The sequence below is a fragment of the Neoarius graeffei genome, chromosome 25 (assembly GCF_027579695.1).
Source record: "Neoarius graeffei isolate fNeoGra1 chromosome 25, fNeoGra1.pri, whole genome shotgun sequence".
Lineage (NCBI taxonomy): Eukaryota > Metazoa > Chordata > Actinopteri > Siluriformes > Ariidae > Neoarius > Neoarius graeffei.
Genome location: NC_083593.1, coordinates 32495208 through 32519810, shown reverse-complemented (window position 1 = coordinate 32519810; position 24603 = coordinate 32495208). Strand labels below are relative to the sequence as shown.

The window sequence follows — 24603 nt, the reverse complement described above, 5'->3', positions numbered from 1 at the left end:
GTTTTTTTTCTGGGATCGAGTAGGCGGCGCAGACCATCTGTGTAGGTGGAGAAAACGGCCGGTCGCCGGCACTTGTAGACATCTCTGTGGACATCTCTGTGGAAAGTGGTTACATCTTGAGCCTCCGGATACTCCTCAACAGCATGGATGACATCATCATCACTCTGTGGGATTTCAGTTTAGAAAACCGATAGAAGTCAGGTGGTGCCAGGTCGGGTGAGTAAGGTGCATGGGGCGACAGTTCAAAGCCACATCCGGCTGCTTCTGCCACCTGTGCTGTGTGGACGGGTGCACTGACCTGGAGCAACAACACACTGACTCGAAGCTTTCCTCTCTTTTTTCCTTCTTTCATTTTTGTGGACAGTGATATAAGGCTTTATCGCATACAGTTCTGCCCCAAAATTGGAGTTACACCCCTTGTTTCCAGGTGAGGCCGAGAACTTTTTGAAGTACCCTTGTAAAGCGACCAAAAACCAAAAGAAGGAGAACAGCAACTCAAATTGCTAAATGATGTTTGCTCTCGAACCTTCTTTACTAAACTGATCTTGTCGGTCATGATGTGCCAATTGTAATTAAAATCGTTCACCAAAATACATGACAAGAGTCAATAAGCGGCATATTTGTATTCATTTTGTTTCCCCATGTTTTTTTTTTTTTGCCGATTATAATTTTAAATACAGCAAACAGAAAGTATGATTTTGTGATTTCAATAGCTTTTACACTTCACTTGTTCATGAGTTAAAAAAATAAATGAAACAGAGCTGCAGTATAAAATAAGGGCAGCATGAGGCACAGGCATGCATTTGACACAGCTCGATCACGCCTCTGATTCAGCAGGTGCGGATTCAAACTTGCTAAAATGGACCTGAATGAGGGTTTGGCATGAACATCAGCTTGATATGAACCTTGACGCGACATGTCCAATGTCAATCGGTCTATAGTAAACATTTTAAGCATATAGGTGACCTTCACATTTCGTGGTACAAAATCAAATTTGATGATGGCTGTAACCACACTGAAGGACAGCATATTCAGTGGTGCTTGAAAGTTTGTGAACCCTTTAGAATTTTCCATATTTCTGCATAAATAGGACCTAAAACATCAACAGATTTTCACACAAGTCCTAAAAGTAGATAAAGAGAACCCAGTTAAACAAATGAGACAAAATTATTATACTTGGTCATTTATTTATTGAGGAAAAGGATCCAATATTACATATCTGGGAGTGGCAAAAGTATGTGAACCTTTGCTTTCAGTATCTGGTGTGACCCCCTTGTGCAGCAATAACTGCAACTAAAAGTTTCCGGTAACTGTTGATCAGTCCTGCACACCGGCTTGGAGGGATTTTAGCCCATTCCTCCATATAGAACAGCTTCAACTCTGGGATGTTGGTGGGTTTCCTCACATGAACTGCTCGCTTCAGGTCCTTCCACAACATTTCGATTGGATTAAGGTCAGGACTTTGACTTGGCCATTCCAGAACATTAACTTTATTCTTCTTTAACCATTCTTTGGTAGAACGACTTGTGTGCTTAGGGTCATTGTCTTGCTGCATGACCCACCTTCTCTTGAGATTCAGTTCATGGACAGATGTCCTGACATTTTCCTTTACAATTCGCTGGTATAATTCAGAATTCATTGCTCCATCAATGATGGCAAGCCATCCTAGTCCAGATGCAGCAAAACAGGCCCAAGCCATGATACTACCACCACCATGTTTCACAGATGGGATAAGGTTCTTATGCTGGAATGCAGCATTTTCCTTTCTCCAAACATAACGCTTCTCATTTAAACCAAAAAGTTCTATTTTGGTCTCATCCAGCCACAAAACATTTTTCCAGTAGCCTTCTGGCTTGTCCACGTGATCTTTAGCAAACTGCAGACGAGCAGCAATGTTCTTTTTGGACAACAGTGGCTTTCTCCTTGCAACCCTGCCATGCACACCATTGTTGTTCAGTGTTCTCCTGATGGTGGACTCATGAACATTAGCCAATGTGAGAGAGGCCTTCAGTTGCTTAGAAGTTACCCTGGGGTCCTTTGTGACCTTGCCAACTATTACACACCTTGCTCTTGGAGTGATCTTTGTTGGTCAACCACTCCTGGGAAGGATAACAATGGTCTTGAATTTCCTCCACTTGGACACAATCTGTCTGACTGTGGATTGGTGGAGTCCAAACTCTTTAGAGATGGTTTTGTAACCTTTTCCAGCCTGATGAGCATCAACAACGCTTTTTCTGAGGTCCTCAGAAATCTCCTTTGTTCGTGCCATGATACACTTCTACAAACGTGTTGTTAAGATCAGACTTTGATAGATCCCTGTTCTTTAAATAAAACAGGGTGCCCACTCACACCTGATTGTCATCCCATTGATTGAAAACACCTGACTCTAATTTCACCTTCAAATTAACTGCTAATCCTAGAGGTTCACATACTTTTGCCACTCCCAGATATGTAATATTGGATCCTTTTCCTCAATAAATAGATGACCAAGTATAATATCTTTGTCTCATTTGTTTAACTGGGTTCTCTTTATCTACTTCTAGGACTTGTGTGAAAATCTGATGACGTTTTAGGTCATATTTATGCAGAAATATAGAAAATTCTAAAGGGCTCACAAACTTTCAAGCACCACTGTATGAAACCGGGTAAGTCATACATAAAGCAGGACTCACCAGGAATCTTGATCAGCAGAGGTAGAAGCAGATTGTAGATTCCCTCCATGAAGAACTCCTGCCATTCAGAGCTGAGATCAGGAGGCAGCTGCTCTATTACACCAGCAGGTGGTGCTGCGAAGAACTCATTCAGTGTGACAATCAGCTCACAGTTTGTCTGCACAAACTGTTGCACACAAGGGTTCCAGAATGCCCCGCTGCTCTCACTGGCAGTCTACGGACACAGGCACGCACACGCGCACACAAAACAAGCCTGCTTCAGTTCTGATGTTTAATCTCTAAAACAAATGATAAAACAACTAACAAGCAAGGAGCAGCTTACCTCCAGCCAGGCCAGCATGGAGCAGAGTAGGAAGTCCCAGTGAGTGCTGCTGAGGACTGTGGGAGAATGGTTCACCAGCCAAGACAGGAAACGCATCATCTCCACAGGCAGGGCCAGCTGTGTGGCAGGTGCTTTCCCCAGGTCACTGAGGATGAACAGATGAGAAACAGTGACTCAAGAATGTTTTTCAAACCTTTATACAAGACAATTAGTGTCCCAAACCAAATGATGAAGTCTTATATGGTATATCTTTAAAGAGCTTATCCTCTTCTGAAAACATCATGCTGTGGTCAGATACCAAGAAATTACAGCATGTCAATGGATTTATGAACAAAGTGCCTCTCTGTAACAGCCAGAGACTGATTATGATGGGCAGCATGACAGCAACTGAAGTGTAAAGCTAAAATTTCATCAGAATAAAGATGCTGATGAGATGGTGTCATAGCAGAACAATAAGAGTCAGCAGTTGTCTTCCTTATCCAGTGTCTGGTGATCATACAGGATCAGTCATTAAACCAGGCCTGCAATCTTTCTGCAGATATACACACATATACAAACCTGTTAAAAAGAAACCATTCCTCTTTGCTGTTGCGCCACTCGAGCATGGTGGCTACAACAGCCAGCAGAATCTCCTCTTCAACAGGCGTCGCAGCCTGCAGACAAAAGTCCAGCACCGCCAGACATGCCCACACACCTAAAAACAAACATACCAGCAAACAAGACCATTTTTGGTTAACAGCAACTGATTAAGGTTCGGTTACAGTATGCTCAAAATTTACTCGAATAAACTTTAACATGAACTCTTAGCTTGTTAAGAAATACACGCCTTTATGAACGATGGCACAATGCATTCAGCATTATTTAGTTTAAGAGTCTATGGATGCCATGACGGATAGTGTACTGGACTGCCGAGCCTATACTATACAAAAGACATCACTATAGAGATGCAGAAGGACAAATGCAAATTAAGTAGCTGGAATTCACTCGTTCACTTTATAGCAACACCATCAAAATATATGTGCAGATCCATGCAATTATCCAATCAGCCAATCATACGGCAGCTGCACAGTGCATAAAATCATGTAGACGCGGGTCAAGAGCTTCAGTAAATGTTCACTGGATTGGGGGAAGAAATGATTCTGTGGATAGAAACACTATTAATGAGAGAGGTTAGATGAGAATGGCCAAACTAGCTGACAAGAAGTCTACAGTAAGTCAAAAAGCTACTCTTTACAACCGTGGTGAGCAGAAAAACATATCGGAACACACATATCAAACCGTAAGGTGGATGGCCTACGGAAGCTGATTACCGCATCGTGTTCCACTCGTGTCTGAACATGTATCTAAGGCTACAGGCTTACTGATATTGGACAGCTGAAGATTGGAAAAAGACCACTCACCACACCAGATGATATTTTTCCAATATTTAACTGCCCAGTTTCTTTACAACCATCCTCCTCCTCCTAAACCTCACGCCAGCATGATGTTGAGCCCACCAGTGCCACTGAACTCCACCATCTCTCACAGTCTTGGCTGAGTGCCGGGATGTCCTCCAGCCTCAAATTAATCTGCTGGAGGTTTTGACAAACAACATCGTTCCAACATCTGCCATGAGGGCATCTCCATCCCACTGCTGGTGGATCAAACTCGTAAATGGCTCATGTGGGGTGGTTGTCTGTGCAATGGAGGACATGTCCGAGCCAACAAATATGGCGCTGTGTGACGGTACAGAAGATATTTGGTTGGTTAGTCCTCTGGCAGAGCTCCTCGTTGGAGATATGGCTGTACCAAGGCACCCCCTCAATGGTCCTGAGGGCATGGGTCTCAAAGCTGAGAACATGGGTGGCCACGGTCTTGCTGAGAGGCCAGGTTTCGGCGCCATACAGCAGCACAGACACTACCACAGCATCGTACACCCATAGCTTGGTGAGTCGGGAGATGTCACGTTGTCCCCAGAGTGGTCTCCAAAGGCTTCTCATGACACCCGCCGCCAGTCCACGTTGCCTATTGAGCTCAGTGACTGCAGTCATCAGGTCGTTATGGATAAAATCACTGAGATCACATTTTCCCCATTCTCATGTTTGATGTAAACATTAATTGAACATTCTCTACCTGCATGATTTCATGCACTGCACTGCTGCCACATGATTGGCAGGTGTATAGGTGTTCCTAATAAACAGTGAGTGTATATAGTGTTGGGCATATCAGGTGAAAATTCAAATTCAATCCAAATTGCTTGAAACTGCTCTCACTGAATTCAGAACTGACTAAGTTTATCCGTTCTTGAGATATTACAAATCAAAGATTGAGAAAAAAAAAAACCTGGCTCAATTTTTAGAAAACTGCGGTAATATGTATTCGGATAGCATGGTCCAAAATGGGCCTCATTAACAAATGAGACCAAATGGTTTTTCTTTGTAACTTTTTTTTTTTGTTCAAGATATTTACATGGAAATTGGCAGGCATATACAGTGGGGCAAAAAAGTATTTAGTCAGCCACCAATTGTGCAAGTTCTCCCACTTAAAAAGATGAGAGAGGCCTGTAATTTTCATCATAGGTACACTTCAACTATGAGAGACAGAATGGGGGGAAAGAATCCAGGAAATCACATTGTAGGATTTTTAATGAATTAATTGGTAAATTCCTCAGTAAAATAAGTATTTGGTCACCTACAAACAAGCAGGATTTCTGGCTCTCACAGACCTGTAACTACTTCTTTAAGAGGCTCCTCTGTCCTCCACTCGTTACCTGTATTAATGGCACCTGTTTGAACTCGTTATCAGTATAAAAGACACCTGTCCACAACCTCAAACAGTCACACTCCAAACTCCACTACGGCCAAGACCAAAGAGCTGTCAAAGGACACCAGAAACAAAATTGTAGACCTGCACCAGGCTGGGAAGACTGAATCTGCAATAGGTAAGCAGCTTGGTGTGAAGAAATCAACTGTGGGAGCAATTATTAGAAAATGGAAGACATACAAGACCACTGATAATCTCCCTCGATCTGGGGCTCCACGCAAGATCTCACCCCGTGGGGTCAAAATGATCACAAGAATGGTGAGCAAAAATCCCAGAACCACACGGGGGGACCTAGTGAATGACCTGCAGAGAGCTGGGACCAAAGTAACAAAGGCTACCATCAGTAACACACTACGCCGCCAGGGACTCAAATCCTGCAGTGCCAGACGTGTCCCCCTGCTTAAGCCAGTACATGTCCAGGCCCATCTGAAGTTTGCTAGAGAGCATTTGGATGATCCAGAAGAGGATTGGGGGAATGTCATATGGTCAGATGAAACCAAAATAGAACTTTTTGGTAAAAACTCAACTTGTCGTGTTTGGAGGAGAAAGAATGCTGAGTTGCATCCAAAGAACACCATACCTACTGTGAAGCATGGGGGTGGAAACATCATGCTTTGGGGCTGTTTTTCTGCAAAGGGACCAGGACGACTGATCCGTGTAAAGGAAAGAATGAATGGGGCCATGTATTGTGAGATTTTGAGTGAAAACCTCCTTCCATCAGCAAGGGCATTGAAGATGAAACGTGGTTGGGTCTTTCAGCATGACAATGATCCCAAACACACCGCCCGGGCAACGAAGGAGTGGCTTCGTAAGAAGCATTTCAAGGTCCTGGAGTGGCCTAGCCAGTTTCCAGATCTGAACCCCATAGAAAATCTTTGGAGGGAGTTGAAAGTCCGTGTTGCCCAGCGACAGCCCCCAAACATCACTGCTCTAGAGGAGATCTGCATGGAGGAATGGACCAAAATACCAGCAACAGTGTATGAAAACCTTGTGAAGACTTACAGAAAACGTTTGACCTCTGTCATTGCCAACAAAGGGTATATAACAAAGTATTGAGATGAACTTTTGTTATTGACCAAATACTTATTTTCCACCATAATTTGCAAATTAATTCTTTAAAAATCAGACAATGTGATTTTCTGGATTTTTTTTTCTCATTCTGTCTCTCATAGTTGAAGTGTACCTATGATGAAAATTACAGGCCTCTCATCTTTTTAAGTGGGAGAACTTGCACAATTGGTGGCTGACTAAATACTTTTTTGCCCCATTGTAGATGGTTGTATACTGAATACAAATTTTGAAAAATTTGTAAAAAGAAATTATGCAAATTAGTATTTAATTAGTATGTATTATACTAATTAGGTAAACCATTAAATTGGTACATTCTCTTCAAAGTTTCAGCAAATGGCTTTATTTGTGCAATATAAATCTTATCTTAACTCTCATACATCACAAAGAAGGAGAAATCAATGTTAAATGATAAAATATGAATAAATAAGCACTGAATGTCATTCGCATCTACCATTCTCTATCAAAATAAAAAAAAAAAAAAGAATATTTCTAATACTCTCTCTGTGCTCTGTAGGCCTTTGTATTTCTAAGTAGGGCCAACTAGCATTTATATTCAAGAATATAAATGATCATTTTGATTAATATTCACAGCTTTCAAGGAGAAAATTGAAAAAAACGTGTGAGTCACATCTAATAAAGAATTCCAATTAACTGAATTGAAATTGACACTCGCGTTTCTGACTTCCATTTTTTTTTTTAAATCTCATTCCGTCCACTAAGATCTCAGTATTTTTCATCAAAACAACTAGAGTTATATTCTAAAATAGTTATTCATTTACAACCCCGATTCCAAAAAAGTTGGGACAAAGTACAAATCGTAAATAAAAATGGAATGCAATGATGTGGAAGTTTCAAAATTCCATATTTTATTCAGAATAGAACATAGATGACATATCAAATGTTTAAACTGAGAAAATGTATAATTTAAAGAGAACAATTAGGTGATTTTAAATTTCATGACAACAACACATCTCAAAAAAGTTGGGACAAGGCCATGTTTACCACTGTGAGACATCCCCTTTTCTCTTTACAACAGTCTGTAAACGTCTGGGGACTGAGGAGACAAGTTGCTCAAGTTTAGGGATAGGAATGTTAACCCATTCTTGTCTAATGTAGGATTCTAGTTGCTCAACTGTCTTAGGTCTTTTTTGTAGTATCTTCCGTTTTATGATGCGCCAAATGTTTTCTATGGGTGAAAGATCTGGACTGCAGGCTGGCCAGTTCAGTACCCGGACCCTTCTTCTACGCAGCCATGATGCTGCAATTGACGCAGTATGTGGTTTGGCATTGTCATGTTGGAAAATGCAACGTCTTCCCTGAAAGAGACGTCTTCTGGATGGGACCATATGTTGCTCTAGAACCTGGATATACCTTTCAGCATTGATGGTGTCTTTCCAGATGTGTAAGCTGCCCATGCCACATGCACTAATGCAACCCCATACCATCAGAGATGCAGGCTTCTGAACTGAGCGCTGATAACAACTTGGGTCATCCTTCTCCTCTTTAGTCCGAATGACACGGCGTCCCTGATTTCCATATAGAACTTCAAATTTTGATTTGTCTGACCACAGAACAGTTTTCCACTTTGCCACAGTCCATTTTAAATGAGCCTTGGCCCAGAGAAGACGTCTGCGCTTCTGGATCGTGTTTAGATACGGCTTGTTCTTTGAACTATAGAGTTTTAGTTGGCAACGGCGGATGGCACAGTGAATTGTGTTCACAGATAATGTTCTCTGGAAATATTCCTGAGCCCGTTTTGTGATTTCCAATACAGAAGCATGCCTGTATGTGATGCAGTGCCGTCTAAGGGCCCGAAGATCACGGGCACCCAGTATGGTTTTCCGGCCTTGACCCTTACGCACAGAGATTCTTCCAGATTCTCTGAATCTTTTGATGATATTATGCACTGTAGATGATGATATGTTCAAACTCTTTGCAATTTTACACTGTCGAACTCCTTTCTGATATTGCTCCACTATTTGTCGGCGCAGGATTAGGGGGATTGGTGATCCTCTTCCCATCTTTACTTCTGAGAGCCGCTGCCACTCCAAGATGCTCTTTTTATACCCAGTCATGTTAATGACCTATTGCCAACTGACCTAATGAGTTGCAATTTGGTCCTCCAGCTGTTCCTTTTTTGTACCTTTAACTTTTCCAGCCTCTTATTGCCCCTGTCCCAACTTTTTTGAGATGTGTTGCTGTCATGAAATTTCAAATGAGCCAGTATTTGGCATGAAATTTCAAAATGTCTCACTTTCGACATTTGATATGTTGTCTATGTTCTACTGTGAATACAATATCAGTTTTTGAGATTTGTAAATTATTGCATTCCGTTTTTATTTACAATTTGTACTTTGTCCCAACTTTTTTGGAATCTGGGTTGTACATGAATCAGTTTGATTTGAAAAAATAAGTAGGTAAAGCTATGAAAACTCACTTCAAAAGTCATCAAAACTAGCTGACGGAAAATTTTGCTCAATACTTCATCAGAAACAGTGAGAGCGAGAGAACATCCCTATAAAAGTTATCAGATTGATATTCACGGGTAATCTAGTTGGAAACTGATCAGGAGAGAGAGAGCCTGACCACGTTCCTGTGACTCATAAAAGCACCGGTGGTTTCCCGGCGTCCCGCGAGCAGAGTTTTTACTCTGTTGTACCAACTTCAACCTGCTGTTACGCCCAAAGTACTGAACGGCTCTTAACGAGATGAATTTCTTTGGAAAACAGAGATAAGCTTTTTAATGATAGTATTCACGATAGAAAATATTCACGCGTTAAGCAATGACAGATTTGGAAGCTTAGATGAGCGTCTACATGCACAATTTTCACAGCACAGCCAGCGAGCGTCTGATATGCCCAATTGTATAGTAGTGCAACAACATTTGCTAAACCGCACCTGCATTCTTTCTGCATATAAACTCAACTAATTTAGTCATCTACCTACCGTACTGAGTGAGCTGATAAATTGCTAGAGAATTGGATGACAATTAGCTGGTTCCTGGAATGTGTGTGTAAATGTAAGCTTTTTAAAAAAAAAAGTCTAACATCATTAAGCTTACTTTGTAAACAGTCTTCTCTCTCCTGCCAGTTGAGCAATTCAGCAATGGACAGAGCGATGAGTGCGTCTCTCTCTGTAGCAGTCATATATGGACACAGCACCTGTATAGTGCTCACATTCTGCTCTGAGAGGGGATAGAAACTGACACACACACACAGAAAGAGAGAAATAAAAAAACACCAACATTAATGGTTTATTTAAGCAAGCCCAGCTGGGGCATGTTAATAGCTTTAACATTAGCACACCATGAGAAGCAGCTGTTGTTGATGAGCTGCTCAAGAACGACACTATTCCTGAAGCAGGGTATCTGCTGGCATCATCAAGCTATCATTTTATTAAAAAAAAAAACAAAAAAACTACACATTTCCAGGTATTTAGAAAACAACAAATAAAAACGCTCCCACAAAACCCTCCTATAAGGGAAGCACTGACAGCTGTTGGCCTTTGTTGCAGCAGCTACCTGAACACCTTATCCGAATAGCAAGCACATCCAACAAGCAACAACAACGACTCCAGGTGGTGCGCTATTATTTTTTATTTTTTTATGGGTGCCCTATTTCATGCCTATTTTGTGCCAGACTGCTGCACCTTAAAAATTAAAAAGAAAATCATCCATGTGGCAAAGAAATGACTCGTGTTAGAAATGCTCCCATATGCACAACCTCTGTAAATTATGTACTTAAGAATTATATATTGCCATATTCAACTCATTCTTCATGAGCAACCTATAAATTTGATGCTGTAACCATGTCTAATTCTAAAATGATTAATGTACAGTAGGTGGTGCACATCAACGGAGGTGAACGTACAGTCAAGTCAAAAGTTTGGACACAACTAATGAATTAGAACCATCTAATTCAATGGTTTTCTGCTACGTCATCGTGTTGTAAGAATGAGTGTAACAATCGCGCACTACGCAGACAGGCATTCCTATTAAAATGGCTGGTGAGTGTATACAATTCGGTTCACGATTTGAAATAAATGGACTAGACTAAAGAAATCCCTTTCAGACATGTTTATGCTTATTACCGAGGGAAAGTGCGCTCCTATTTTAAAATATACTCCAGGTCGTCCCCCTTTCCTCGCCTTCTTTAGCCAGTGATGTAGATGTGACGCACTTCCGAGTTGTTACGGAAAGTTGTCGAAAAGAGTATCGAGACCACTGAGCTCTAGCGCCGGGCCCTTTCCGGGAAACAAGACTTTGGGTCATGGCGACGGCGTGTGTACAGTGGTGCTTGAAAGTTTGTGAACCCTTTAGAGTTTTCTATATTTCTGCATAAATATGACCCAAAACATCATCAGATTTTCACACAAGTCCTCAAAGTAGATAAAGAGAACCCAGTTAAACAAATTAGACAAAAATATGATATTTGGTCATTTATTTATTGAGGAAAATGATCCAATATTACATATCTGTGAGTGGCAAAAGTATGTGAACCTCTAGGATTAGCAGTTAATTTGAAGGTGAAATTAGAGTCCGGTGTTTTCAATCAATTGGATGACAAATCAGGTATGAGTGGGCACCCTGTTTTATTTAAAGAACAGGGATCTATCAAAGTCTGATCTTCACAACACATGTTTGTGCAAGTGTATCATGGCACGAACAAAGGAGATTTCTGAGGACCTCAGAAAAAGCGTTGTTGATGCTCATCAGGCTGGAAAAGGTTACAAAACCATCTCTAAAGAGTTTGGACTCCACCAATCCACAGTCAGACAGATTGTGTACAAATGGAGGAAATTCAAGACCATTGTTACCCTCCCCAGGAGTGGTCAACCAACAAAGATCACTCCAAGAGCAAGGCGTGTAATAGTTGGCGAGGTCACAAAGGACCCCAGGGTAACTTCTAAGCAACTGAAGGCCTCTCTCACATTGGCTAATGTTAATGTTCATGAGTCCACCATCAGGAGAACACTGAACAACAATGGTGTGCATGGCAGGGTTGCAAGGAGAAAGCCACTGCTCTCCAAAAAACTTGCTGCTTGTCTGCAGTTTGCTAAAGATCACATGGACAAGCCAGAAGGCTATTGGAAAAATGTTTTGTGGACGGCTGAGGCCAAAATAGAACAATTTGGTTTAAATGAGAAGCGTTAAGTTTGGAGAAAGGAAAACACTGCATTCCAGCATAACAACTTTATCCCATCTGTGAAACATGGTGGTGGTAGTATCGTGTTTTGGGCCTGTTTTGCTGCATCTGGGCCAGGACGGCTTGCCATCATTGATGGAGCAATGAATTCTGAATTATACCAGGGAATTCTAAAGGAAAATGTCAGGACATCTGTCCATGAACTGAATTTCAAGAGAAGGTGGGTCATGCAGCAAGACAACGACCCTAAGCACACAAGTCATTCGACCAAAGAATGGTTAAAGAAGAATAAAGTTCATGTTTTGGAATGGCCAAGTCAAAGTCCTGACCTTAATCCAATCCAAATGTTGTGGAAGGACCTGAAGCGAGCAGTTCATGTGAGGAAACCCACCAACATCCCAGAGTTGAAGCTGTTCTGTATGGAGGAACGGGCTAAAATTCCTCCAAGCCGGTGTGCAGGACTGATCAACAGATACCAGAAACATTTACTTGCAGTTATTGCTGCACAAGGGGGTCACATCAGATACTGAAAGCAAAAGTTCACATACTTTTGCCACTCACAGATATGTAATATTGGATCATTTTCCTCAATAAATAAATGACCAAGTATAATATTTTTGTCTCATTTGTTTAACTGGGTTCTGTTTATCTACTTTTAGGACTTGTGTGAAAATCTGATGATGTTTTGGGTCATATTTTTGCAGAAATATAGAAAATTCTAAAGGGTTCACAAACTTTTAAGCACCACTGTATGTCAGCCTCGGTTCGGAGGTTTCAGTTTCAAAAACTCTAAGAAGTAAGAGTAGAATAATATAAAAAGTACAGACACTTGGTATATGTGGTATGTGTTACTACCTGCTGGGACGCTCTTTCACCCTCTGTTCGGACCACGCGCCCCTCCAGTGGCTCCACCGCATGAAGGATGCCAACGCGCGGATCACCCGTTGGTATCTGGCACTCCAACCCTTTAACTTCAAGGTGATCCACAGGCCGGGGGCGCAGATGGTCGTGGCAGACTTCCTCTCCCGTCAAGGGGGGGGGGGGGGGGGGGGGAGTCGGCTGCAGGCCGGACAGCCACCCGACCTGAGTCGGGCGGTGGGGGTATGTGGCAGCGGGGGCGTCGTCAAGCATCGGTCTGTGACCGGAGGGCGGAGTCAGGGAAGTTAAGTGGCAGAATCACTGCACCTGATGTGAATTAATGTGTTTGTGTGTCTTCCCCAGTGACCGCGCCCTATTTAACGAGGGAGAGCGAGAGCAGAGGGAGCTCTTCCCCGAACCAGACGCCGGTTGTGTGTGTGTGTCTGTGTTTATGTTCTGAGTGTTCACTGAAAAGTGTGACAATAAAAAAAACGGTTTACCAACCTGAACTCTGTCCTGCCGTCTTCTGTGCTCCGCCCTTGTGTAAGAACTGCTACAGTATATTTTACTTCTGTGATTTTTAAATTCTTCATTTTTGGATTACGCTTCATTTTTGTGGCTACTGCCTCATGGAGTAAATATATATGCTATATTTACTGTATGGACATGGTATCAGAAAACAATTTTATTTATAAGCAGTAGCCACATGTACCCATAGAGTACCTATTTTCTGTTTTTTGTATTAATTAAAAAAAAAAAAGACATGAAGTAATGATGGACTGTCGTTTCTCTTTACTGAGTTGAACTGAAGAATCTTAATATGAAACATTTTGGTTGTTGATTTTTTTTAAATGTTTTTTTTGTTTACCACATAACTCCATATAATGTTCCAGGTGTTATTTCATAGTTTTGATGTCTTCAGTATTGTCCTACAATGTAGAAAATAATCTAAATACAGAAAAACCTATTAATGAGTGTGTCAAAACTTTTGACTGATAATGTAGTTTAGGATGGTATGCGAAATTAATTACCGGCCAGCTGATAGCACTAGTGTTTTAGCCTCACGCGGAGCACTGGAGTATGAATTTAAAAGCACTGCAAAGCGGTCACAGGCGACTTCCACATGTAGTTAACATGGGAGTGTACTGAAAACAGGCAAACTGGACTGCTGGAACATTCATTCATTAGCACCATAAAAGCCAAATTAAATAGTTATTAAGGCATTACATTGGTAAAACAGAATTTCAGACATAGTAAGGATAGCAAAGATACCCTGTGAATTACAGCGACTTAGTTTCATTTGTCCTTATAGCAATGCCCTTAGATGTAGGGTTAACAATAATGCAGTGCACTATACATCATGGTAACTATGACGTATATAGAGAATATTACATAGTTGTGTAACGATATGAAGTTTATCTTCGAGTGGTGAATGTATATGGGTCCGTCTCAGAAACTGGTCTCTCATTTGGGACATTATAGTCAAAAAATAAATTTTCTAAATTTTACTATTTTTTTTGCATTTACCCAACACTCAATGTTTCTTCTGTCATGTTTAATAAGAATAAAGATAGTATCTTGCTTTATCTGGCCTCCACTGTGGAAAATATTTTTGATTTCAATTCAAATGCTTTTGGAAAATTGATTTACATATAAAATAACTACATCATGAAGAATTAAAGCCCCTCCTTCACAGATGAGTGAAAATATTGAATAAATTTCCTCTTTTTGATTGCTTGGGTTAAAAATGCCAAGTTATGATGACTGAATTGATTATTTACTTAAATATGAATAATATGATACATTTTGGGTATTTGATATGGCGAAATAGGACAATAGGACACAATGGAAAAATCAAGAACACACCGGAAAGATGAGAATAACGGTGCTGGTAAAAGAACAGCGACTGTAGCGGCTGAAGGTTGCGCGGGTCTCTGTTGCGTCGCGCGAGCAACAGGACATCACTACCGCACCGGATGGAGCGCAAGACGGGGCAAAATGACTGGCCGTAAATTCTATCAAAAGTTCGATCTAAACTGACCATGGTTGCAAAATATTGGCCAAAAATACGCAAACACTACGAAATATGAAAGTAAGATGAAGAAACATTCTATTGCCTTATACTGCAAGACTAAAACAAAATAAAACTGTCAAAACTCACCTTTTCAGTGATAACGTCCGAACAGATCACCCGCGTAACAGAAAGACCGCCAAAGGAAGCACGATCAGCTTCTAACTGTTGGAGTGGAAAATTCCATTCTACACATGCAAATTGTTAATGTGTGTCCTCCCCCGCACACAAATAACACGCTGCGGTAAAAAATAGACCACAACTCATTTTATAGCTCAGAAATTCATATAAGACCAGCTACCATCGTAACATATTCTGTAAGAAACATACTCTATACCTAACTTTCAGCTTTCGTTTTTCCAAAACAAAATCGCAGATTGATAACTAAATGTTTATATTGCGTAGTGATTTTAAGTTACTACTTTTGGTGAGGTAGTGACCTTGACCCTGAGGCTTTCCGTTTAGATCAAAACACACGATCGTATTGGTTTTGGGTCTGCGGAAAATGGAGTTACAACGGAGATCAAATATTTTGCATGATGTTTTATGACTGTTATGATTATTCTGTGAGTGCACCAATCCTTAGGTGTATAAAGTTACAACTTAAAATACAATTAGTGATAACTGTAGACTTTTCAGTGGACTACAACCTTTTTAAGGGAATGCGATGTAGTCAACCATTTATCATGTCCCAGATCAAGCCGCCATTTTTCCACAAATTTGCAGAATTTTTGCCAAATTCTGAATATTCACATCAAAGATTTAGTTTTATCTGTATTATTTCTTTCATCATTTTATTTCAAATTAAAACCAACATCACCATTCAAAACCGTATAGTTTATTGACTGTGAGTATATTTAGTGGGGTACCCCCACAGGACCCAGTTTCTGAGACAGACCCATATATCATGAGTGAGCCAAAGCAAACTAGTGATATATTTTTCAACACAAGAAGATAACCTTCATATCTTCACACCACCATGTAATGTTCTTTATATTATATGGACACATCCACCATATATCTCTCCAGTATCCACATTCATTGAATATGAGCAATCGCTCTGATTGGCTACTCTACTACTAGGATATCAGCTCATATACCATGAGCAGAGAAAAACAAAATGGCGGCGCGTGTTGCTCAACCAAACGAGGACGAAATAAAAACTCTACTCGAAAACAAAACCCCCCAAAAAACACAAAAAGCAACAATATGGAATGAAAGTATTTGACGGTAAGAGCGTATCTTTTATTTTTCAAGAATTATTATCGTATTTTTCACAAATTGCTACTGTCATTTCATCCGTTTGTTTACATTCTAAGCGGAAATGATTTTCAGACATTTTGTATAAAAGTTTTTATTTATCGAATTTGCAAAAACCAAAAATGCTCTGTTTCTCAAAATCCAGTGAATGTGGATATGATAAAACAACATATAGCTTGTTGACTATATAATATGTAATAATTTAGATGAAATTCTTCAGTCCGCCTATAAGCAGCTTCATAGTACTGAGACTGCACTAGTTAGAGTTAACAATGACATTCTTGTTGCTTTAGACAACCATCAGTCCGTTATACTTCTACTCCTAGATTTATCGGCTGCATTTGATACTGTAGACCATGAAATTTTGCTCAACAGGCTGAGTCATCGTTTCGGTATCTGTGGTCTGGCTCGCTCCTGGTTAAAATCGTACCTTAGTAATAGATTTCAGTATGTGGAAATCAGAGGAGTGACGTCTTTACATCAGCCACTGGTCTGTGGGGTACCTCAGGGCTCTGTCCTAGGCCCTGTTCTTTATCTGCTTTATACTTCGCCACTTGGGGATATTGTGAGGAAGTATAACATGGGTTTCCATTTTTATGCAGACGATACCCAGTTGTACTTGTCTTTTGATTCCCGGAGTGGGGAAGGGCAAGCATCAGCCGTTAGTTTAATAGAGGCCTGTGCGACTGAAATAGATAATTGGATGAGGGTAAACAAGCTAAAGCTTAATAGTGACAAGTCTGAATTTTTAATTATCAGTTCAAAATATTGCCCTCATTCTTCACTTGATTGCATCTCTATTAATGACTACGTTGTACAGCCCTCGATGTCAGCTAGGAACTTAGGTTTTGTAATGGACAATAGCTTAACTCTAGAGAAACATGTCAACTCTCTTACTAAATCTGCTTTTTTTCCACATCAGACGGATTGCCAAAATAAGAAAATATCTGTCCGAAGATTCCACGGCAGCTCTTGTGCATGCTTTTGTTACCTGTAGACTGGATAATGGCAATGCTCTTTTATACGGTCTTCCAAAATATCTCATACAGCGGCTACAATCTGTCCAGAACTGCGCTGCTCGGCTTGTTTCCCGCAAGCTGAGGTATGCTCGTGCCTCACCAATCCTCAGAGAGCTGCACTGGCTGCCAGTGGAACAACGAATTATTTTTAAAATATTATTATTAGCTTATAAGTCTTTAAATAATTTAGCTCCTGCATATCTTGGTGATCTATTGAGTCCTTATCAACCTAGTTGCAATCTAAGGTCTGCTGGCCAGTGCCTCTTGACCATCCCAAGGTCTAAATCAAAGGATCTATGGCGACAGGGCATTTTCAGTTGCTGCACCAAAGCTCTGGAATGCCCTGCCTGCCGACATAAAGATAAGTGATAACATTCTTCAAATCAAGAGTTAAGACATTTCTTTTTAAGAAAGCTTTTTTGTAATTCTGTTAAGTATTGTGATAATCTTTTGTTTAATGTTTAAACATAAGATTTTTTTAAACTGTATTATTGTGAAGCGCCATAGGACAGATAGTGTATATGGCGCTATAAAAATGCTATAGTGTTATTATTCCACTTAATCTTGTCGTACATGGCTTATAGCCAACTCGGCGTTACTCGCTTTGTCGGCTATCAGCTCATGTACGACTCAATTTCGTGGAATAACTGTTAAATATTTACAGTATTAGTCATGTGATAGAAAACTAATCATTCCTCCTTAAAGTGAAGATGGCATAAGATATGCCAGAACAGGTCTTTAAAAAGTTGTTTCGCGTTTTTTTTTTCCTCCCATAATTAAAGAACTTTGTTGAAAAGATGATTACCAGTCTACCATCCTAAGGAATGCCTTGTATTTCTTAAACCAAAAGTTCACGTCCCTTTGTATTATTTTTTTAAAAAAGACCTTTTTCAGCATATATTAACCTTGATCAGTTCCTTTAAATTTGTGTTCTTAAGGAACCTTTGTGGTAATCTTTTATGAAAAAGAAAAAAGAAAAGCACACTTGCCCAAACCTTTAGTCCTTCTCTTACCTTTCCACATTATCACAGAGACTCAAGAGGCGACTGGTAACTGATTTGCTATTCTGAATATAGCTTGCCAAAGTCAGTGACCAGAGGGCACCCTGTTCTCGTGACCTGCGATTTAACCAAACACCAAACCTTGGATTAATTGCACTCATTAAAAACAAATCTAACACATTTGCAATCAAGGAAGGTCATTCGAACATGCATCTAAACATGGATATTAGTAATTAATGACAAACTAATTAGAAAATAATCAATGTGGTGGAATTTAAGTAGATTAGAAATTGGGCAGAGATAAATGGGTTCACCTTGTGAACAGCGTTTCCAAAACGGCAACTTTATCCGAGTTGTTTGTGCGCGCTTTCTGAACAACGTCCCAGTCTTGAAGCATTTTGTGATATTCAGACGCCAAGGCAGGGCAGTGCTCCATCTCTTCACACCACTGCAGTGCATAGAGAATTTCTGCAACTAAACGCAACAAGACATTCACTCAAACCAGACATCCAGGCTGGATCGGTAATATACTGATAATATCCAGAGGTCATATTGAGCTGTACTTCCCTGGAGAACATGTTCTCTCTGACTATTAAAAGAACAACATTTACAATTTTCATTCCCATATGTTCAGTAGCAGTTCATGTATCTTAATCTTTATGTTCATTACAACAAGCTCCTCTATAATTTTTATATTGTATCGATGCTTCATGCCTCACCCGTGTGCCCAAGATCAGCGAGCTCAAAGGTGTCTGTCTCCTCCTGCTGCTCATCAGCTGGTACTGCACTGTAGATTATCTTTCCCAGCAGAGCACTAGCACACAGGTGTGCGGGAAGTGTGTTTAAGCCCCTCACCTTCCACACCTCTATACCAGGACACAGGCAAATTGCTCTAAAATGCCGACACAGCAAAGGGCGCTTCATCCACTGCAGTAAAGATACATTAGTTTAGCAAAGATGTACAACATTTTACTGTTTTATCTGCACTTTAGATAGAAATAATCAAAATTCAAGGCATACAAGTGTACAAACTAAATCCATACACACAAAACACTGTGCAAAAGTCTTAGGCACCCTAATTTTTTTTTTTATACAAACTTGGTTATAGATTTATATTTTATGACTTCTGCATTATCGAGTCAGTACAAAAACATTTTAGAGTTCCAAATGTTCGTTTTCCAGCACAAAATTAAATGTTACAGGGAAAAAAAAAAATGTTCGTATCTGAGCAGCATAGAAAACATAATGAAGGTTGCTGGGTTTTGGTGCAAAATTAAAAAGCAAGTGTGACAAAGTGTCCAGAAGAACTGTGGCTGGTTCTGCAAGATGCTCAGTAAAACCTACAGCTTACAGAACTTATAAAACTGCACTCATTGTACCTGAGACTTTTTTTTTTAAAGCAAAGGGTCGTCTCACACCAAACATTGACTTAGTTATATTTATTAGCGTGCTTGCTCAAGCACACAGCAGCCAAAGGCAAGCACACTATTGTTCTTCTTAAGTTTACTTATTCTGCCTTATTCCGACACGTTTTTTGGATCCACTACTCCTCCTAGGGCGTTCGAGATAGAGACACCGTTCCAACTCTGAGATGTCTGGCCCGAAGTGGTGTAGTGCGCTTGTATAGAGTGTGTGCACGTGATGTCACGAGGTCACGTGATATTTGTTTATCCGCCATCTTGGACGGCAAGGTCGCGCATACAGCTTAGACGAACCCGTTCTAATTATCAAGTGTGTGGGAGTAGATCTTTCGAGAATGGTTATATCTTGTTCAGCATTTGGTTGTACCAATAGACAGGGCCAAAAGGAGGGCCTGTCATTTTATAGATTCCCCGCAGACGCGGAGAGACGCGCAAAATGGGTGTCCGCTGTGCGAAGAGAAAACTGGTACCCCAGTTCTACCAGACGAATTTGTAGTGAACACTTCATATCAGGTAGGTGTAATCTTCTAATTCAATACTCCTAGTACATCTGTTAAGTTGATTTTCGGATTGAATGATAGCTGCATACTTAGAAACTACTGTAGACAGTCTCTAACGTTTAAAATGGCTATGCCTAGCCCTACTACCCTGGCCTAGTCTATGACAATGTTTTAGCTTTTTGGCTCATATATGTCTTTGAAAGGCCAATCCATAGTAGGGATGGCAAAAACTAAAAAAAAATCTTGACCGACCACCGAGCCTCATTAGCCAGTTAAAGTCGGTTAACCTATGAGTTTAAACAGGGATGCAAACGGCGGATGCGCCTTTTTCACGGCTGAATCGCACAGATCCGATTTTTTTTTTAGGGGGGGCGTTGGAGTGTCTGAATAATTTCATCAAAGTAAATTATGCATTAAAATTACTAAATGAGCAAATGCTGTTACAGTCCATGAAACATAGGAAGTATTAGTATGAGAAGAAGGCAGTTAGTTAGAAAGCTGCGCACATTTGCGCAGCTTTCTGATTTTCTGTTTTTCAGACAAAAACATACATATTTACAACCCTGTCATTATCTGGAACTGAGTTTAGATTACGAACATTCTTAAGATAAAACGTCCTGCATAGTCTCTTTATGATAAACGTCTTAATGCCACTTACCCGTGAGGTTATCAAGTAGACATTCTTCTTCGGAAGCTTCCAGAGGTATAGTTGGGATACCCATCCCACAACAAAATATTTATAAGCTTCCAGGCTCTTGTAAGCTTTGAGGACTTTGCCAGTGTAACACGATTCACGAGAAAATTGTAAATGTCGTGGTAGGCCAGATCAGGCAAATCGCCGGCACCGCAGCTCCGAATTTCCCTGAACAAGGATTGCGGCAAGTTGTACGGATCTGCAATCCCCAACCTGGAACACTTTTCCACGTAACGCTGCCTCACGTCACCTTCAAGATGCTGAACAAACTTAGACAAGTAATCGCGCGATGTAGATGGGGTATTTTCCGAATTTTCTTGGGGATTACTCTCTGGATCCATTACGCTCGCGCAAGGTAAACAATCCTGATGCCGTCCAATGTGGCGGAGTACACACGTGTGGGTCACGTGACTGCACATCCTCTACACAGCTTTTGGATCAATGCGCTCGTTCTCTTGTTCTTGTCGTTTGTTTTTTTTTCCCCATAGAGAATGAATAGGGCTCATGAATCGAATCGTCCTACTCGGACACGCTCCATCGCAGATGCACCAAACCTCACGTGATACTTCAGGCCAACTCCCCCGACACATACATGCAATCGGTTCGGACCCACACTCATATTTTTCCTTTTTTTTTTTGCTCATCCCTTTTTCCTCCATAGGCTTACATTGATTTTTGGCCCCATTAAAAATGAATGGTGTTTCAGGAGAAAAACTTTCACTCTCCATCAATTTTTTTAACCAAGGGACCAAACTTCAAGAAACTTCACTTGATGCCTCAGGCCAAGTCCCTGCACAGATCCATCCCCTCATCTGAGACCTGCACTCGTCTTTTCCTTGGTTTTCACGCATCTCTTTTTACCTCCATAGGCTTCCAGTGATTTTTGGCCCCATTCAAATGAATGGAGTTTTGCTCAGTAACACTTCACCACACATCCACCAAACTTCATATGGCACCTCAGGCCAAATCACCCGTCACACACATATCGGTTCTGACCTGCACTCGTCTTTGTCTTGCCTTTCATCCGTCCATTTTTTCTCCATTTTGCCGCTAATCAATGGAAGCTTGACTGAGTCATTCCTCCCTTCCCCCACAGGTGATGCAGCATTTGGCAAGGATCTGCTCATTTGAGACTTTGACAGCAAATCAACTTCAACTCAATGGCCACTTTATTAGGAATACTTACATGCACACACGATAGCAATTAGCATATAAGCATTCACGTGTTACCATGCTAGCTGTTAGCATGTTACCCATTACAATATCATACCTGCTGTTAGCTCGCGAGTTGTTAGCATGCTCATCATTAGAATGTTATCATGAGAGCTGATAACATGTTAGGATTAGCATGGTAGCATGCAGAGTTCGCATGTTTGCTGTTAGCGAGTTTGCCTGAGCATGTCAGCATGCTAACTGTTAGCATGTCATCCTCAGCATGTTAGCATGCTAAAAGTTAACATACTAGCCATTGGCATGTTAGCTTGTTAGCTGTTAGCATGATAGCTGTCAGCATATTAGCCTTAAAGTGTTAGAATTTTAACAAATAGCATGTTAATCATTAGCATGTTAGAATGCTAGCTGTTAGCATGTTAGCTATTAGCATGTTAGCTATTAGCATGTTAGCATTAACATGTTAACATGCTAGCTTTTAGCATGTTAGTATGCTAACTGTTAGCATGCTAGTTGTTAGCATGTTGGCATGCTAGCTTTTAGCATGCTAGCTGTTCTGCTACAGCTCAGCAAGCACACTACATTTTCTCTGTGGAAATGAAGTCTAGTTATGGCTTACTGCTGTTTATAGTTTTTTTTTTTTAAATGTTGAAACTTTTCATTATTCTTAAATCATTTTTTGTCTACAGCATTTCTTTACATGTGCTGAAGACTTTTGCACAATACTGTACATAAAGTGTCTACATGGATTTTCACTAGTCACTTTGCTTCAATTAACAAACTGGTTCATTATTTCCCTTTTTAAAATGAGTTGTAATGGCCATGATTAGGCTAATCAACCGCACATCAACCTCAGTCTGGGTTAATAGAGGAAAACAAGCAAATGACTGTGCACCTGAGGTGGCAGGGCTTCTCTGAGCTTGGCCCACTCCTCACTTGTTGGAGTAAGGCAGGAGATGAACTGAGACAGCAGACCGCTGCTCGTCTGGGCAGTAGCTAGAGTGTCAGTTAAGCTCTGCACCGCCTGCACCAGAACCTGCAGACTGAACAAGATCAGAACAGCATAATGAACAAGATCGACGACTGTGAGCTGCTGCTCACTTACGTATCCCCCCGCTCTCACTTATATCAGAATGCAAGCAATCGAAGGAATAGGACACTTATTACAAATGTTGACTTCAACAAATAATTAACCCTGAAACAAGTAAGTAAAGAGCAGTGTTTCTCCCCAGGAATTTCAAATAGCATCGTGGTAAACTGTCATTTTGAAACAGCATTTTGCTTCTTGAAATAGTGTCAAAATCCACCCCACCAAAACGTTTCGTAAATACATTCAGTCAGTAAACAGGAAGTTGATGTCCGACAGACCTGAAAACAGTATGCACAGTATAGAACCCCAAGCTGAAGCTCGGTACCAGATATCAAACAGTTGTGATTTCTAGTTGCTGAGAAAAATGTTTCGAAAATTTTGTAAATCCACACTATAGGTTTCGTAAATACATTCAGTCGGTAAACAGGAAGTCGATGTGCGACAGACCTGAAAACAGTATACACTGTATAGAACCCCAAGCTGATGTTTGATACCAAGTGGCTATGATTTGTGGTTGCTGAGAAAAAGGGTGTTTCGGGCAGATGGACAGAGGTAAACTAGTATAAACCACCCCCACCCTTTCGGAGCAGGGATATAAATAATAAGAGGGAGATAAACCTTCCAATAGATCTATATACATAACTTAGAGCTGCATCAGACAAATAATACTATCAAAGCTAGGCAGTTTAGTTTAGGAACACACCATGTTAACTCCTCTCATCTCATTATCTCTAGCCGCTTTATCCTGTTCTACAGGGTCTCAGGCAAGCTGGAGCCTATCCCAGCTGACTACGGGCAAAAGGCGGGGTACACCCTGGACAAGTCGCCAGGTCATCACAGGGCTGACAGACACAGACAACCATTCACACTCACATTCACACCTACGGTCAATTAGGGCTGTGCGATATATCGAATATACTCGATATATCGCCGAAAATTCTGCGTGCGATACATAAAATTATTATATCGTAACTATCGAGTATTTTATGGTCATCTTCCGACTTGCGTTCGTTTCGTGTTTGTTGTGTTTGTTTAAAACCTTTTCCGGTGGTTTTCTCGCTGTCCCTCAGGCAGTAACGTGAGAGGCTGCCTAAGGGTAAAAACAATAACGTCACTCACTCGCCAACCAATCCCGGGCAACATCTCTGTGTTGAAAGGAACTTGCGGGAAGATTTTCTAGTTTCGGTTGTGTTGCCAGATTGGGCGGTTTTAAGTGCGTTTTGGCGGGTTTTGAACATATTTTGGACTGGAAAACGTCAGCAGTATCTGGCAACACGCGGCGGGCAGATTTCCTGGTTCCGGTTTACAGCGCTGACTCAGTTCGTGCAATCGCTGGTGTTGCATAGGCTACCGTGTAAGCTCTGTCAATTACAGCAACAAATTAAAAATGGAAGCGGACGAATTGGTTCCTAAATGAACTAGTAAAGGGCCAGTCATCCGGCATTTTTTGGATATCGCGAGGAGGACGTGGAACAGCAAATGCCAGTTTGTCAAGTGTGCAGAAAACC

General features: G+C 40.8%; 1 protein-coding gene across 1 annotated transcript in view; it reads right to left on the bottom strand.

The window, feature by feature from the left end:
* The window catches only part of ltn1 (listerin E3 ubiquitin protein ligase 1), a 126368-nt gene that overhangs the window by 25219 nt on the left and 76546 nt on the right, over positions 1–24603 (bottom strand). Inside the window, exons 15-22 of the mRNA XM_060909293.1 lie at positions 22901–23048; positions 18940–19147; positions 18535–18694; positions 18233–18337; positions 9929–10068; positions 3553–3688; positions 2995–3139; positions 2673–2886 (exon numbers count right to left, since the gene is read on the bottom strand). Of these exons, the coding sequence (XP_060765276.1) occupies positions 2673–2886; positions 2995–3139; positions 3553–3688; positions 9929–10068; positions 18233–18337; positions 18535–18694; positions 18940–19147; positions 22901–23048 (1256 nt within the window). The remainder of the gene's footprint in view (positions 1–2672; positions 2887–2994; positions 3140–3552; positions 3689–9928; positions 10069–18232; positions 18338–18534; positions 18695–18939; positions 19148–22900; positions 23049–24603) is intronic.